The 17,454-nt window shown below is 43.5% G+C and overlaps 1 protein-coding gene across 8 annotated transcripts in view; it reads left to right on the forward strand.

The window, feature by feature from the left end:
* phldb2b (pleckstrin homology-like domain, family B, member 2b) overlaps positions 1-17,454 on the forward strand; it is a 52,553-nt gene that overhangs the window by 12,809 nt on the left and 22,290 nt on the right. For 6 of the 8 annotated variants that reach the window (XM_024000054.2, XM_070446671.1, XM_024000055.2 and 3 more), the window contains exons 2-4: positions 6,819-6,875; positions 7,145-7,265; positions 8,086-8,268. In XM_024000054.2, coding sequence (XP_023855822.1) covers positions 6,819-6,875; positions 7,145-7,265; positions 8,086-8,268 — 361 coding nt within the window. Of the gene's footprint in view, positions 1-6,818; positions 6,876-7,144; positions 7,266-8,085; positions 8,269-13,621; positions 13,970-14,649; positions 14,709-17,454 lie in introns of those variants that run through there. The other 2 variants (XM_070446674.1, XM_070446673.1) reach the window with 2 other exon arrangements.

Raw genomic sequence — 17,454 nt, forward strand, 5'->3', positions numbered from 1 at the left:
TTCCTAAGTGGACAGTTTGATTTCACAGAAGTGTGATTGACTTGGAGTTACATTGTGTTGTTTAAGTGTTCCCTTTATTTTTTTGAGCAGTGTATATATAAACTCAACAAAAAAAGAAACGTCCCTTTTTCAGGACCCTGTCTTTCAAAGATAATTTGTAAAAATCCAAATAACTTCACAGATCTTCATTGTAAAGGGTTTAAACACTGTTTCCCATGCTTGTTCAATGAAGCATAAACAATTAATGAACATGCACCTGTGGTACGGTCGTTAAGACACTAACAGCTTACAGACGGTAGGCAATTAAAACGTCACAGTTATGAAAACTCTACTGACTCTGAAAAACACCAACAGAAAGATGCCCAGGGTCCCTGCTCATCTGCGTGAACGTGCCTTAGGAATGCTGCAAGGAGGCATGAGGACTGCAGATGTGGCCAGGGCAATAAATTGCAATATCTGTACTGTGAGATGCCTAAGACAGCGTTACAGGGAGACAGGACGGGCAGTGGCAGACCACGCGTAACAAGACCTGCACAGGATTGGTACATCCGAACATCACACCTGGGGGACAGGTACAGGATGGCAACAAAAATAGCCCAAGTTACACCAGGAACGAACAATCCCTCCATTAGTGCTCAGACTGTCCGCAATAGGCTGAGAGAGGCTGGACTGAGGGCTTGTAGGCCTGTTGTCAGGCAGGTCCTCAACAACGTCACCTATGGGCACAAACCCACCGTCGCTGGACCAGACAGGACTGGGGGAAAAAATGCTCTTCACTGACGAGTCGCGGTTATGTCTCACCAGGGGTGATGGTCGGATTCGCGTTTATCATTGAAGGAATGAGCGTTACACCGAGGCCTGTACTCTGGAGCGGGATCGATTTGGAGGTGGAGGGTCCATCATGGTCTGGGGCTGTGTGTCACAGCATCATCGGACTGAGCTTGTTGTCATTGCAGGCAATCTCAATGCTGTGCGTTACAGGGAAGACATCCTCCTCCCTCATGCGGTGCCCTTCCTGTAGGCTCATCCTGACATGACCCTCCAGAATGACAATGCCACCAGCCATACTGCTCGTTCTGTACGTAATTTCCTGCAAGACAGGAATGTCAGTGTTCTGCCATGGCCAGCGAAGAGCCCGGATCTCAATCCCCTTGAGCACGTCTGGGACCTGTTGGATCGGAGGGTGAGGGCTAGGGCCATTCCCCCCAGAAATGTCCGGAACTTGCAGGTACCTTGGTGGAAGAGTGGGGTAACATCTCACAGCAAGAAATGGCAAATCTGGTGCAGTACACAAGGAGGAGATGCACTGCAGTACTTAATGCAGCTGGTGGCCACACCAGATACTGACTGTTACTTTTGATTTTGACCCCACCTTTGTTCAGGGACACGTTATTGCATTTCTGTTAGTCACATGTCTGTGGAACTTGTTCAGTTTATGTCTCAGTTGTTGAATCTTGTTGTGTTCATACAAACATTTGCACATGTTAAGTTTGCTGAAAATAAACGCAGTTGACAGTGAGAGGACGTTTCTTTTTTTGCTGAGTTTATATACACACAGTACAAGTCAAAAGATAGACAAACCTACTAATTCAAGGGCTTTTCTTTATTTTTACTATTTTTACATTGCAGAATAATAGTGAAGACATCACAACTATGAAATAACAGACATGGAATCATATAGTAACATATAGTAAGTGTTAAACAAATCAAAATATATTTTTGATTTTCAATTCTTCAAAGTAGCCACCCTTTGCCTTGATGACAGCTTTGCACACATTTATCAGTTTTCAGGTATGACCCAGATTTAGACAGTGTCGAAGAAACAAAAGTTTATTTCTAATACAGGGGCAGGCAAACAACAGGTCAACGGCAGGCAGAGGTCAGTAATCCAGAGAGGGTGCAAAAGTATGCCAACAATCTTGAAGGAGTTTCCACATATGCTGAGCACTTGTTGGCTGCTTTTCCTTCACTCTGCGGTCCAACTCATCCCAAACCATTTCAATTGGGTTGAGGTTGGGTGACTGTGGAGGCCAGGTCATCTGATGCAGCACTCCATCACTCTCCTTCTTGGTCAAAAAGCCCTTTTACAGCCTGAAGGTGTATTGTGTCATTGTCCTGTTGAAAAACAAATGATAGTCCCACTAAGCGCAAACCAGATGGGATGGCGTATCGCTGCAGAATGCTGTGGTAGCCATGCTGGTTAAGTGTGCCTTGAATTCTAAATAAATCACCGACAGTGTCACCAGCAAAGCACCCCCACACCATCACTCCTCCACGCTTCACGGTGGGAACCACACATGCTGAGATCACCTACTCTACCAAAAATCTTAAATTTGGACTCATCAGACCAAAGGACAGATTTCCACCGGTCTAATGTCCATTGCTCGTGTTTCTTGGCCCAAGCAAGTCTCTTCTTCTTATTGGTGTCCTTTAGTAGTGGTTTCTTTGCAGCAATTCTACCATGAAGGCCTGATTCACGCAGTCTCCTTTGAACAGTTGAGATGTGTCTGTTACATGCGAAGAATTTATTTGGGCTGCAATTTCTGAGGCTGGTAACTCTAATGAGCTTATCCTCTGCAGCAGAGGTAATTCTGGGTCTTCCTTTCCTATGGCGGTCCTCATGAGAGCCAGTTTCATCATAACGCTTGATGGTTTTTGCTACTGCACTTGAAGAAACTTTCAAAGTTCTTGAAATGTTCCAGATAGACTAACCTTCAGATCAAATCAAATCAAAGTTTATTTGACACGTGCGCCAAATACAACAGTGAAATGCTTACTTACAGGCTCTAACCAATAGTGCAAAAAAAGGTATTAGGTGAAGAATAGGTAAGTAAAGAGATAAAAACAAAAGTAAAAAGACAGTGAAAAACAGTAGCGAGGCTATATACAGTAGCGAGGCTATAAAAGTAGCGAGGCTACATACAGACACCGGTTAGTCAGGCTGATTGAGGTAGTATGTACATGTAGATATGGTTAAAGTGACTATGCATATATGATGAACAGAGAGTAGCAATAGCGTAAAGAGGGGTTGGCGGGTGGTGGATGGCGGGACACAACGCAGATAGCCAATGTGCGGGAGCACTGGTTGGTCGGGCCAATTGAGGTAGTATGTACATATGTACATGAATGTATAGTTAAAGGGACTGTGCATATATGATAAACAGAGAGCAGCAGCAGCGTAAAAGAGGGGGTGGGGGGGGGAACACAATGCAAATAGTCCGGGTAGCCATTTGATTATCAGTTAAAACTGTTGAGAAGCCTTTTTGTCCTAGACTTGGCACTCCGGTACCGCTTGCCATTTGGTAGTAGAGTGAACAGTCTATGACTGGGGTGGCTGGGGTCTTTGACAATTTTTAGGGCCTTCATCTGACACCGCCTGGTGTAGAGGTCCTGGATGGCAGGCAGCTTAGCCCCAGTGAGGTCCTGGGCCGTACGCACTACCCTCTGTAGTGCCTTGCGGTCAGAGGCCGAGCAATTGCCGTACCAGGCAGTGATGCAACCAGTCAAGATGCTCTCGATGTTGCAGCTGTAGAAGCCTTTGAGGATCTCAGGACCCATGCCAAATCTTTTTAGTTTCCTGAGGGGGAATAGGTTTTGTCGTGCCCTCTTCACGACTGTCTTGGTGTGTTTGGACCATTCTAGTTTGTTGTTGATGTGGACACAAAGTAACTTGGAAGTTCTCAACCTGCTCCACTACAGCCCCGCCGATGAGAATGGGGGCGTGCTCGGTTCTCCTTTTCCTGTAGTCCACAATCATCTCCTTAGTCCTGGTTACGTTGAGGGATAGGTTGTTATTCTGGCACCACCCGGCCAGGTCTTTGACCTCCTCCCTATAGGCTGTCTTGTCGTTGTCGGTGATCACTGTTGTGTCGTCTGCAAACTTAATGATGGTGTTGGAGTCGTGCCTGGCCATGCAGTCGTGGGTGAACAGGGAGTACAGGTGAGGACTGAGCACGCACCCCAGGAGGGCTCCAGTGTTGAGGATCAGTGTGGCAGTGTTGCTACCTACCCTCACCACCTGGGGGCGGCCCGTCAGGAAGTCCAGGATCCAGTTTCAGAGGGAGGTGTTTAGTCCCAGGGTCCTTAGCTTAGTGATGAGCTTTGAGGGTACTATGGTGTTGAACGCTGAGCTGTAGTCAATGAATAGCATTCTCACATAAGTGTTCCTTTTGTCCAGGTGGGAAAGGGCAGTGTGGAGTGCGATAGAGATTGCATCATCTGTGGATCTGTTTGGGCGGTATGCAAATTTGAGTGGGTCTAGGGTTTCTGGGATAATGGTGTTGATGTGAGCCATTACCAGCCCTTTCAAAGCACTTCATGGCTCACGGACGTTGAGGGAGCTACGGTCTGTAGTCATTTTAGGCAGGTTGCCTTAGTGTTCTTGGGCACAGGGACTATGGTGGTCTGCTTGAAACATGTTGGATTACAGACTCAATCAGGGACATGTTGAAAATTCAGTGAGACACCTGACCAGTTTCAGCACATCCCAGAGCACACGTCCTGGTAATCCGTCTGGCCCCGCTGCCTTGTGTATGCTTGACCTGTTTAAAAGTCTTACTCACGTCGCTACGGAGAGCGTGATCACACAGTCGTCCAACAGCTGATGCTCTCATTCATGCCTCAGTTTGCTTGCCTCGAACGAGCATAGAAGTGATTTAGCTCGTCTGGTAGCTCGTGTCACTGGCAGCTCGCGGCTGTGCGTCTCTTTGTAGTCTGTATAGATTTGCAAGCCCTGCCACATAAGACGGAGCGTCGGAGCCGGTTTGTATATGATTTCAATCTTAGCCTTATTGACGTTTTGCCGGTTGATGCGTTCGTTGCAGGGCATAGCAGATTTCTTTAAGCTTTCCGGGTTAGAGCCCGCCACCTTGAAAGCGGGCAGTCTGCCCTTAGCTTCAGTGCGAATGTTGCCTTGTAATTCCATGGCTTTGCTGCTTGGCGTAGTTTACGTTACAGTCACTGTGGGGCGACGTCCTCGATGCAACTTATTGATAAAGCCAGTACTGGATGTGGTGTACTCCTCAATGCCCGGATGAATAGCCGGAACATTGTTCCAGGTCTGTGATAGCAAAACAGTCCTTGGTAGTTTAGATCTGCTTCATCTGACCACTTTTTTATAGACCCTGCACTGGTGCTTCCATGCTTTAATTTTGCTTGTAAGCAGGAATCCATGAGATAGAGTTGTGGCAGATTACCTTAATGGAGGCAGGGAAGCTTTGTTACACGTCTCTTGTGTGGAGTACAGGTGATCTTAGAATTTTTCCCCTCTGGGCAACATTAACATGTTGTAAGAAATTTGGTTCGAACTATTTAATTTTCCCGCATAAAGTCTTCGGCCACTAGAGCGCCACCTCAGGGTAGTGCGTTTCCTGTTGCTATTTCCTTATACAAGCTGATCTCGATGCCACATCTTGTCTGTGTGTAAATAAACAGCCATGTCTTATCTTAAGGTAATGATGGACTGTCGTTCTCTTTTGCTTATTTAGAACTGTTCTTCCATAATATGGACTTGGTCTTTACCAAATAGGATATCTTCTTACACCACCCCTACCTTGTCATAACACAACTGATTGTCTCAAACGCATTAACTTCTTGTGGGCAGGGGCCAGCATTTTCACTTTCGGAAAAAATAAGCATGCAAAAATTCAACTGCCTGCTACTCATCCCAGGAATATAAGATATGCATATTAGTTATAGATTTGATGGAAAACACTCTAAGTTTCTAAAAACTGTTTTGAATCACATCTGTGAGAATAACACAGTGGCAGATAGTTGTGAGCTGTTGTTTTCTGATGAAACGTTCCAAATAAATTGAAATTTTATATATATCGACGGAAGTTAATCGAACAAAAGACATTTGTTCAGTTTATGGGACATATTGGTAGTGCCAACAAAAGAATTTCGGTCAAAGGTAAGGCATGATTATATTTATTTCTGCGTTTTGTGTCGTGCTTGCAGTGTTGAAATATGCTACTCTGTTTGTTTATGTGTGCTGTCATCAGATAATAGCATCTTATGCTTTCGCCGAAAAGCCTTTTTGAAATCTGACATGTTGGCTGGATTCACAACGAGTGTTAGCTTTAATTTTGGTATCTTACATGTGTGATTTAATGAAAGTTATTCATATCATGTTATTTGAATATGGCGCGCTGTATTTCCCCTGGCTATTGGCCGGTGGGACGTTTGCGTCCCACCTGCCCCAGAGAGGTTAAGAATGAAAGAAATTCCATAAATTAACTTTTAACAAGACACACCTGTTAATTTAAATGCATTCCAGGTGACTACCTCATGAAGCTGGTTGAGATAATGCCAATACTGTGAAAAGCTGTCATCAAGGCAAAGGGTGGCTAATTTGAAGATTCTCAAATATAAAATATATTTTGATTTGTTTATACTTTTTTGGTTACTACATGATTCCATATGTGTTATTTCATAGTTTTGATGTCTTCACTATGTCCTAAAAAGTCCTTTATAAATTATCCTGTCCTAGTTATCCAATAGCCTTTGATTACATTTCCGATATCCTCGGCCCACATGGAAATTCTATAAGAGTAATATATATGCCAATTATTTGATGGTCTGAACGCATTCTGTCCCCTATCAACACTTTTTTGTGTGCGTGCATGTGTTTACGTTTCTGTGTTTGTTCTAAATATGCAATCAGCTGGCTGTGGGCATCCCCGCTTCTCACATGGGTTACCGGGTTTTACAGCTGTTGGGGTGTGTGTGTGTGTGTTTAGCTTTCTGGGCCTCTCTGTGTCTTTAGAGTATATGTGTGTTTGACTGAGTCTAACCTCATTCTACTCTCTCTCCTGTAGAACCCAGAGACACTCTGTAAGCCAGAGTCAGACCAGATGAGTCCAGACGAGCCACAGGTGACAATAGATACCTCACTCAGCTACATCACAATGTACTGGTAGTAAAATAGTTGCTACAGTAAGATCTTTATAGTTTGGACCAGCAGCACTATAGAAAGCTGCTTTCAGTTTATTTTCAAAATAAGTTGTTAGAGTTTACATGCTCGATTTTTCCTTACTTTAAAATAAAAATTGGCTGTTCGTGAAAAGAAAAAACACAAGCATACTTTTAAGATGTAATATTAACTATTTGACTGTATATGAAATGTGTGGATGTTTCTCCCCAGTCTCCCTTGGACCTGATAGACACAGGGAAATGCCTGAAGGTCCAAACAGCCACACCACATCTGGTCAGCCTGGGCAGTGGGAGACTGAGTGTGGCTATCACCCTACTGCCCCTTAAAGAAGGTAACACACATACACACACACACACATACTTGATTGGCCCATACATGCCATGTCCCTTTTATCTGTTTCCCTAGAACCCCCTGTAACCATGGTGACTGCTACTGGGGAGAGGGGGTGTGAGGGAGGGAGAGAGAGAAAGGGAGAGAGGGGAAGAGAGAGAAAGGGAGAAGGGGAGAGAGAGATGTGGGAGAGGGAGAGAGAGAGGGGTGATAGAGAGATATGGGGAGACGGAGAGATGGAGGGAGGGAGAGAGAGAAAGAGAGTTTGGGCGAGAGAGAGGGAGAAATGGGGAGAGAGAGAAAGGGAGATGGGGGGGATGTGATACTCTGGGAGGAAATCAGGTCACAATAGAGCCAGGACAGGGAGCCAAGCTGACTTCCCCCCTCAGGGAACACTAAAGACACACACACACACACGCATGCACGCAAATGCAATCACACACACACTGTAACAAGTGCACACACATACATGCAAGCACACATGCACACAGTCACAGTATTTTTACTGTATAATGACATAATTGCAGTGTATTTATAGACCTTTCAGTCATTGACACCACAGGTGTCTATGGTTCATCAGTATTCCAGACAGATATCTTGCTAACAAGCCAACAGGGTGTAGATGGTAGCAGAGATAACAGAGATCTACACACAGAATCAGACTGACTGGTAGGGAGACTTAAACACTCTCTTAAACAGATGTGTTAAGCTTAGCTGACTATATAACTCTCTAGCCTAACAATGCAACACTCACCCCCAAAAATTTCGATCTAAAGTCAACTCAACTTTCCCCCACAACGACATAACATACATTTTTCCAGGAGTGACACGTATCGGGCGTGAGGACGCGGTGGTACCCCAAGACATCACCATCCAGGGTGTAGGCATTGAGGCGGAACACTGCATCATCATCAACACGTCAGGGGTCATCATCCTCGACCCTTGTGGTAACCTCTGCTCCCTGGACGGCGTCCCTGTGACATCTCCCGTCCCGCTCACACAAGGTGAGATATACAGAGGAATGCACACACAGGACCGCAAACAAACACACTTTGTCGCCACCTACTGGTAGTACTTGTTTAAGTGCAGTGTTGTTTGCCTTGCCTGTGGGCCTTGACTGCTGCATTGGTTACAAATCAAGTCAAATGTTATTCGTCACATTCTTCGTAAACAACAGGTGTGGCCCTTCTCAACAATGTAGAGAGAAAGAAAATAGAGAAATAATAGAAAAGTGAAACACGTAATAATACTGTAGATACACAATGAGTAATGATAACATAGCTACATACAAGGAGTACCAGTACCGAGTCGATGTGCAGGGGTATGAGGTAATTGAGGTAGATATGTACATATAGGAAGGGATAAAGTGACTAGGCAACAGGATAGATTATAAACAGTAACAGCAGCGTATGTGATGAGTCAAAAACGTTCGTGCCAAAAGGGTCAATGCAAATAGTTAAATAGTTACCTAGCTACCCAGACTAACTATTTAGGAGTCTTATGGATTGGTGGTAGAAGCTCTTCAGGGTCCTGTTGGTTCCAGACTTGGTGCATCAGTACCGCTTGTTGTGCAATAGCAGAGAGAACAGGCTATAACTTGGGTGGCTGAAGTCTGACAATTTGTAGGTCCTTCCTCTGACACCACCTGGTATAGAGGTCATGGATGGCAGGGAGCTCGGCCCCAGTGATGTACTGGGTCGTACGCACTACCTCTGTAGCACCTTGCGGTCGGATGCCAAGCAGTTGCCATACTAAGCGGTGATTCAGCCAGTCAAGATGCTCTCAATGGTGCAGCTGTAGAACTTTTTGAGGTTCTGAGAGCCCATGCTAAATATTTTCAGCCTATGAGTGTGTGTGTGCGCGCGCATGTGTGGTTAGCTTTTGCCTTCCTGTATACAATGTGTCACGTTCGTTGATGGAATGAGGAGACCAAGGTGCAGCGTGGTAGACGTACATCTTACTTTTATTTGATGACACCGAAAAACCAACAAATACAAAACGAAACGCACAGTTCTGTAGGGCTGGAAAGCAACAGTACAAAAACAAGATCCCTAAGATCCCAAAAACAAGGCTGCCTAAGTATAATACCCAATCAGAGACAACGATAGACAGCTGCCTCTGATTGGGAACTATACCAGGCCAAACAAAGAAATAGAAAAACTAGATTGCCCACCCTAGTCACACCCTGACCTAACCAAAATAGAGAATTAAAAGGATCTCTAAGGTCAGGGCGTGACACAATGAGTATACAAACATTAGGAACACCTTCCTACTATTGAGTTGCTCCCACTTTTGCCCTCAGAACAGCCTCAATTTGTCGGGGCATGGACTCTACAAGGTGTCGAAAGCGTTCCACAGGGATGCTGGCGCATGTTGACTCCAATGCTTCCCACAGTTGTGTCAAGTTGGCTGGATGTGCTTTGGGTGGTGGACCATTCTTGATACACACTGGAAAACCATGAAGGCATGAAAAACAGCAGCGTTGCAGTTCTTGACACACAAACCGGTGCGCCTGGCACCTACTACAATACCCTGTTCAAAGGCACTTAAATATTTTGCCTTCACCATCTGAATGGCACACATACACAATCTATGTCTCAATTGTCTCAAGGCTACACTGATTGAAGTGGATTTAACAACTGACCTCAATAAGGGATCATATATTTCAACTGGTTAGTATATGTGACGGAAAGAGTAGGTGTTCCTAATGTTTTGTACACTCAATGTATATGTGTATGAATGATGTGATTAAAGTGTATGACCCGGGTTCTTCATGGTGTTGTGAAGCTGTGTGTGTGGTGTTTGTGTGTGGTTGAGCCATTAGCCTTTTAGCTTAATTATCCTTGGTTTGGAATGGATAGCTCCTGTTGTTTACAATGCCATGACTCACAACTTCCAACTGCAGAGAACACACTCGTCCTTTTCCATTCCTCTCTTTCACTCTCTCTCTCTCTCTCTCTCTCTCTCTCCTTCTCCTTTTCAGTCTTTCTTTAGACATTTATTTTTCTCTCTCTTTCAGTCCTTTTCACTCTCACTTCTCCTATTTCTCATCTTTAAATCCTTGATCCATCCTCCTTTTCATTAGTTTCCTTCCCCTTCATTACCCAACATTCCTTTCTCTTTTTCCTTCTTTGGGTTTTTGGAAGGTGTAAACAAGAACGCAAACACGTTCCTCTATTTTCACATTCTCTCACTTTTTTCCCCTCCCTCTCTCCCCATTAATCTCCCTCTCTCTTTCCACACCTCTTCCCCAGCTCTCTGTCGTGGTCTGGTCTGACCACTGTCAGTTAAATATTGACTGACCTGTTTGTTTTCTCACTGTGGCTAGCTGACTCAAATATTGACAACATCTTGGTGTGTATACGTACTGGAGACCAAGGTGTTGTCTCTATACTGCGCTCACATAGGAATTACGGTATTTTGCCTGTAATTTAAAAAAAAAAATGTTTACATGACCCCCTTTCAAACAGGCCCATTTTTACCACATTCTTGCCTGCATATAAAGGTTAAATAAAAAAATGTGCCTTTTATACCTCCAGTGCCCATGCTGGCATGCCATTGACAAGTGGTAGTAGTGGTGTGCAGATGTGGGTGGGTGTCTATTTGAATAAATCCATTGAATATACACCATCAAAAAGGAATTCATTATGAATTTGTTTAGGCAGGTCCAAAACAACAGAATGGCATATTTTGAGTTGGATCATTTTACGTCCAAATGAATGAAATCAATAGTTAAATTGTGTCACTAGAGTCAAATACAAATTGACTCTAGCCACAAAATAGGGGGGGGGGGGGTTCGGAAGGCAAGAAAATGGCCTTGCCGAAGTCCTCCCCTCTTCTAATTTCCTTAATTATGTCACTAGAGTCAAATACTTTCTGTGGCACACATCAGAGTCAAATACTTTCTATAGAACAAACTTCTCGTCAAGATAGGCAACCGAAATGAATATGTATGGATGTTATATTAAACATAGAGGAGGGAGTAAAATGTAGGCAAGCAATACACATTTCAGAACAACTACTAGTCGAATAAGAAATGGGAGAGATGACACATTTTTGCAAAGAGATTTATATATAGACTAATACACTTGGAACAAATAGCCAAACCGAAAACTGCAGACATTACTAGTGCCTCCCCTGCGATCAAACCGCCATAAAAAATAAAATGAAACACAGCCTAACTTGATCAGTGACAGCTGCCTTGAAGGACACAAATAAAAAATGCTGCCACTAAGATCAGTGAAATGTAGGCTAAACTGACAACGGAGTGAAGAGCAGAAATCTCAACTAGCAAGCAAGTCCCAGCAATGAAGAATTGAGTGTGTGCGCGTTCACGCAAAGGGGGGGGACTCTGGCAGGGGGGAGATTTTCGGCACAACACCCGCAATACCTTTCAGATACAAAGAAAAGGAGGAAAAACGTCTTAGTGTGAAAAGAGAGGGATGATAAGAAGACATAAAGAACAGGGCAGAGGGCAAGAGGTAGAGAGAATGTGAGAGTTCATGGTAAGGACAGAGAAGAAGGAACGAGAGAACCTTGTGGGTTTTAGAGAAAGAGAGCGTGAAATGGAAACATCCTCTAGGATAATCTCTCAGGCTACAGACGTTAGCCACACACACACACACACACACACACACACACACACACACACACACACACACACACACACACACACACACACACACACACACACACACACACACACACACACACAGACACACACACACACACACAAAGTGATGTAACTGGAGTGTTTGGTTTGGAAATGCATATTGTGTTTGCAGAGTATTGCCAATAACAGAGATTACAAACCATACCGCTGACTCATATCAATATGATGATGTGGAGGCACCAGACAGACACACACACACACACACACTAACACACACAGAAACACTATCCCTAAACATGTGTCTGCCAGGAGCAGAGTGATTCCTCACGAAACCAGGACAAAAACATACCATGATTTTGGTGAATTTTACTAAATTTAACCCATAGAATGTCTCTTTGGAGGAAGGATTGTTTACATATACAGTATTTGACATTTGTTTCTAAAAGCATAATTGAGAAATAATTGATCAAATGTGGGATATTTATGGGATTTTGGCCTTACTCAGGCCTCCTTTTTTAAAATGTTAGCCTTATTTTACCAGGTAAATTGAGTGAGAACACATTCTCATTTACAGCAACGACCCGGGGAATAGTTACAGGGGAGAGGAGGGTGGATGAATGAGCCAATTGTAAGCCGGGGATGATTAGGTGACAATGATGGTATGAGGAACAAATTTAGCCAGGACACCAGAGTTAACACCCCTAGTCTTACGATAAGTGCCATGGGATTTTTAGTGACCATAGAGAGTCAAGTCACCTGTTTAACATCCCATCCAAAAGACAGCACCCTACACAGGGCAATGTCCCCAATCACTGCCGTGGGATATATATTTTTGGACCAGAGAAAAGTGTGCCTCCTACTGACCCTCCAACACCACTTCCAGCAGCATCTGGTCTCCCATCCAGGACCAACCCTGCTTAGCTTCAGAAGCAAGCCAGCAGTGGGATGCAGGGTGGTATTTTAAGACACTAAAACATTGTATCTATAGGTGCTACTAAGCAGCAATTGTCATATGAAGTGTCACCACTTGTTCTGTAATATGAGTAGTATTTTGATTTCAATAAAAAATGTCTTACATTAATTTATGAATATTGGGAAAAAAACATGAAAATAGCAAATATACACATTTTGATTAGTCAAATGTGTCTATATATTCTTGAACGTAATAGCCTATATACTCTACACGGGAATATCAATGTTCCAGAGTTAAATTTCACGAAAATCCCCCAAATCATGGTCTTTTTTTGTCCTGGTTTTGTGAGGAATCACTCCTCTGAAAATATCAGAGTGGATGTTTTTCTCCTTTTCTCTCCACCCTATACCATGCAGTCTCTCTCTCCATCACAGTTCTCTACCTCGTTCCCCTCTGTCCAAGGCTCTCACTTATTTTCTAGTCCACTGTCTCTCTTTCCTTCCCCTTCTCTATTGAGTCGTTTTCCGAAGCTGTTCTTCTGTGCATCAGATCAAAGTTGTTATTTAATTAAACATTTAGGCTGAATTTGGAAAAATATGGCTTTGATAAAAATCACATCTATTTAAGTTTGAGTTGTTCTTTTCTCCCTCTTAGCTGTTGAGCTCTATAGATGTGAGGTTGGCAATAGTAACATTCCTCTCAAGGTGTTTCCACAGAGAAGGGAAAAGTAGGCTAGGTAGACAAAGAAATAGAGTAAGGGGGCGGGGACCAAATACCTCTGGCTTTTAAACCGCTGTGTTCCAACCAACAGAGAACGGGGTCCGAGACTGCTTTGGCTGAACTGAAATGCATTTTTAATCAAATACATTAGTTTGGGGTTTTACAAGCGGCTGCTTTTGATCTCATTCAGAGCTCGTAAACTTTCTTAGGGGAGGGTTTTGCTTTTTACCCCAGTCTATTCGCGTCAAGCAGGCGTCACCACCCCCTTTTTTGGAGAGTTGGTGCGCTCCTTACCTCAACCCCATCTGGATGGAAATCTGTTGAACCCCGAAGTCCCGAGTCATTTCTGGAGCTTTGGACTGGGCTGAAGGAGGATAAGAACGCGATGGTAATTGTTCAGACATAGAGAAAGAACCCAAAATACCGCAGTTGTATTCGCTGAATGGGACTCAGTAAAAAGGTTAGTAAAGATAGCCTAATTTCAGAAATTCCCTGATTTGGAAGACCCCTGTGAGTGCGCGTGCATGTGTACATCAATTTGGTTTTGTAGCCTTTTGTGACTAGAAAACGGCAATAATCAGTTGAAACAAAAACACAGCGGGGGCCCACCCCTTTTTTTCGGTAAAAAGATGAGGGATAGGGCTGGAGAAATGTAACCAATCTCAAATTCATAGACAGAGCTATGGATGCAAGGTCTGACCATCCATGATATCAAAAGTATAGTTTTAACCATGTTGAGGCTATATAGTGTTTGTTTACAAACATTGGAGTGAAACAAGCTTAYATTTTGGGTTCTGATGCGGTACGACCGTTCAACTAAACTAATAATAAGTTATATTTTTCAAATATCAATGGGTACGTTTAATTCAGAACTCCCAAAATAGATGAAGCAACTGCAGATTGCGCTTTGAAGGAAACGTTATTTAATTTTTATGATAAAGCTCTTTTCATTGTTTGGCGAATTTTTGTTTGTCAGCTGCTCTTGATTAGGCTAAATGTTTTAGGAATATAGCAAGGGTAGGCAACAGCAAACCATTTGCGTCACGCTTACTATGTTGCAACCATAAATTGTATAATTGAGATAAGAACCTCCTGCTTAAATGCTTTCCAGATAGTCTTTTATATTGTCTACGTTTGCAGGGGGAAATTAACTTCATGACCTACGATCAAATTTGAAAAGGCTACCTTGACGTCACAAGGTAAGCAGCACCGTACGCATCACCTTTGTGAAGAATTGTATTAGCGCGCGCACCTCAAGGGTTGTAGTTCACAGACAGACAACGACGTGATTGGTTTTCACTTGACAAGAAAAAACAGCCTGCGGTCATAGAAAGTAGAACTGAAGTGACGCCAAAGGAAATCTGTATCTGCCTTCCTGGGACTCGGTTATTGGGAGAGTGCCTTTGATTTAAGATGTCAAGATTAGCCTCGTTACTTTATTTGTTTTATAAAGGAGAGAGGACATGTAATTGAAAGCGGTAGCATCTGTCAGGTGACACGACAACGCTACTTATGTATACCAGCTGCGTCCCCTGTTCAAATGCATCCTTCCTCCCTCCCTTACTTTCTTTCTTCCTCCCATCCTACTTTAGGCTATAGCAGGCCTATTTTTCAAAAGGGACACTAATCGTGTCAGTGATCACACCGAGGAAGGAATGATGCATTGACTTTTGCAGTGTATTTTTTAGGGCCCTGCAAAGCCGCTGTGATTCACTCAACACATCCAAGCAGCAGACCAGAAGAGTGTTCCCCCCCCCCCAAATCCAATGACCTAGATTGGAAGATCGTTTTTTTGTGTCAGTCAGTGTGCTCATGGCCAGTGTCCCACACATGGTATTTGGTAGTTATAAGGGCCATTACCTCCCCTCCTCTTCCCCTCCAGCAGCCTCCATGTAAGAGGCATGGTGACATATAGTCTGTGGGATAAAGGTCAAATTGTTTAATATTATAACCTAATGGTCCACATTTGGCAATTATATAGACACATATTGCACTCTTATTCCTAAATATAGACCGGTTTCCCCCCCATAACATTGTGGTTCCGTGTTAGGTTAATTTAGATTAACCAGAAGAAATTGGTACCAGATGTCTTCTTCACTGGCATCTGTGAGATCAAAGTGTGTGAGGTTATCTTTGTAGCTGGGGATATCTGTAAAAAACAAGATTGTGTGTTTGTTGTTTGGAGGGGTTGTTATTTGTTGTTTTTGGGAGAAAGGAAATTAGAATGTAGTGTAATGAACAAATAAGGGCTACGGTTCTATAAAACTGGCAGACTGTTGAGTCAAGGAATTTGAGTTTATGAAGAAAGACTGCTGTTACACACACACACACACAGATGTTCTCTCTCTCCTCTGTTTGCTGTCATGCTAAACACCATATGGTACTGTGAGTTATTAAACAGACTGTAAACAGTCTTTATACACACCCATGGTCACACATGGCATATACAGGTTCGTTATCCTATGATTCTACACTACCTGACCAAAAGTATGTGGACACCTGCTCGTCGAACATCTCATTCCAACATCATGGGCATTAATATGGAGTTGGTTCCCCTCCTTTGCAGCTACAACGGCCTCCACTCTTCTGGGAAGGCTTTCCACTAGAACGTTGCTGCTACAACAGCCTCCACTCTTCTGGGAAGGCTTTCCACTAGAACGTTGCTGCTATAACAGCCTCCACGTCTTCTGGGAAGGCTTCCACTAGAACGTTGCTGCTTACAACAGCCTCCACTCTTCTGGAAGGCTTCCACTAGAACGTTGCTGCTACAACAGCCTCCACTCTTCTGGGAAGGCTTTCCACTAGAACGTTGCTGCTACAACAGCCTCCACTCTTCTGGGAAGGCTTTCCACCAGGTCATTGTTTTTAACTGACTTTCCTAGTTAAATAAAGGAAGAACATTTTTTTTGGAACATTGCTGCAGGGACTTGSTTCCATTCAGAGCATTAGTGAGGTCGGGCTCTGATGTAGTGATGTTGGGCGATTTGGTCTGACTCGCAGTCGGCGTTCCAATTCACCCCAAAGGTGTTCGATGGGATTGAGGTCAGGGCTCTGTGCAGGCCAGTCAAGTTCTTCCACACCTGTCCGGTGTATGTGACAATACAACATATTTGTTTATTTATTTTTGATTAAGTCGCATGCATGGACACCTTTGGGATGCATGTTGCAGTCTTTGATGTGTGTGAAGATACGGGCCAAATCATCACAATGTGTCCTATCCTACTTTGTTTACTATGTAGTGCCTAGTCCAGCTGCATAGACTAAACAGTCCTGTGTGAAAACATTCTCAATTCAAAGGAAAAGGTCAAAACCAGAATTTCACATTTATGTCTTGAGTATTATTTCCTGTGGTAAGTGTGTGTGGGTAATAAGTCACACTCAGCAGTGTGGTATGAGAAGTTTTGGTCTTAGTCCTGTCCTTGGCTTATTCTCTAGAAATACTACAGCGAGCACAGAAAAGTACCCTTAGCTAAAAACACACACACACACACTTGCAGTTTTTCAGGAAGAGGGAAGCATGTCAGACATATTTCTTTACATGACCACACACATACACACATTACTCACACATTAGTTACACTCACACATTAGTTGCACACATCAGCTACATGTTAAAACCACACACACACCAGATCAGACTCTGAGCCCTCTAAGGGAGTCACGTCATCCCTATTACCATTACCCCCTATCCTAACATTGGGGTTTTGGGACAGAGAGGAGAGAGTGAGAGAGAAAATTAGCCCAGACATTTTTTCCATGCTGTATTTTTCCATTCTTTCTTTCGTTCTCTCTCTCTTTCCTCCTTGGTTTGGTTTACTCTCTGGTATCTGTCTGAGTGTAGGTATCTCTGGTATCAGACAGATGGATGGAACAGTTCTGTCATTTTGACATTGTTTTTCTCCATATTTAAGCTGCTTGGGAGGGATCCCTGAAACTGAAACATCA

Source organism: Salvelinus sp. IW2-2015, linkage group LG14 (genome assembly GCF_002910315.2).
Source record: "Salvelinus sp. IW2-2015 linkage group LG14, ASM291031v2, whole genome shotgun sequence".
Lineage (NCBI taxonomy): Eukaryota > Metazoa > Chordata > Actinopteri > Salmoniformes > Salmonidae > Salvelinus > Salvelinus sp. IW2-2015.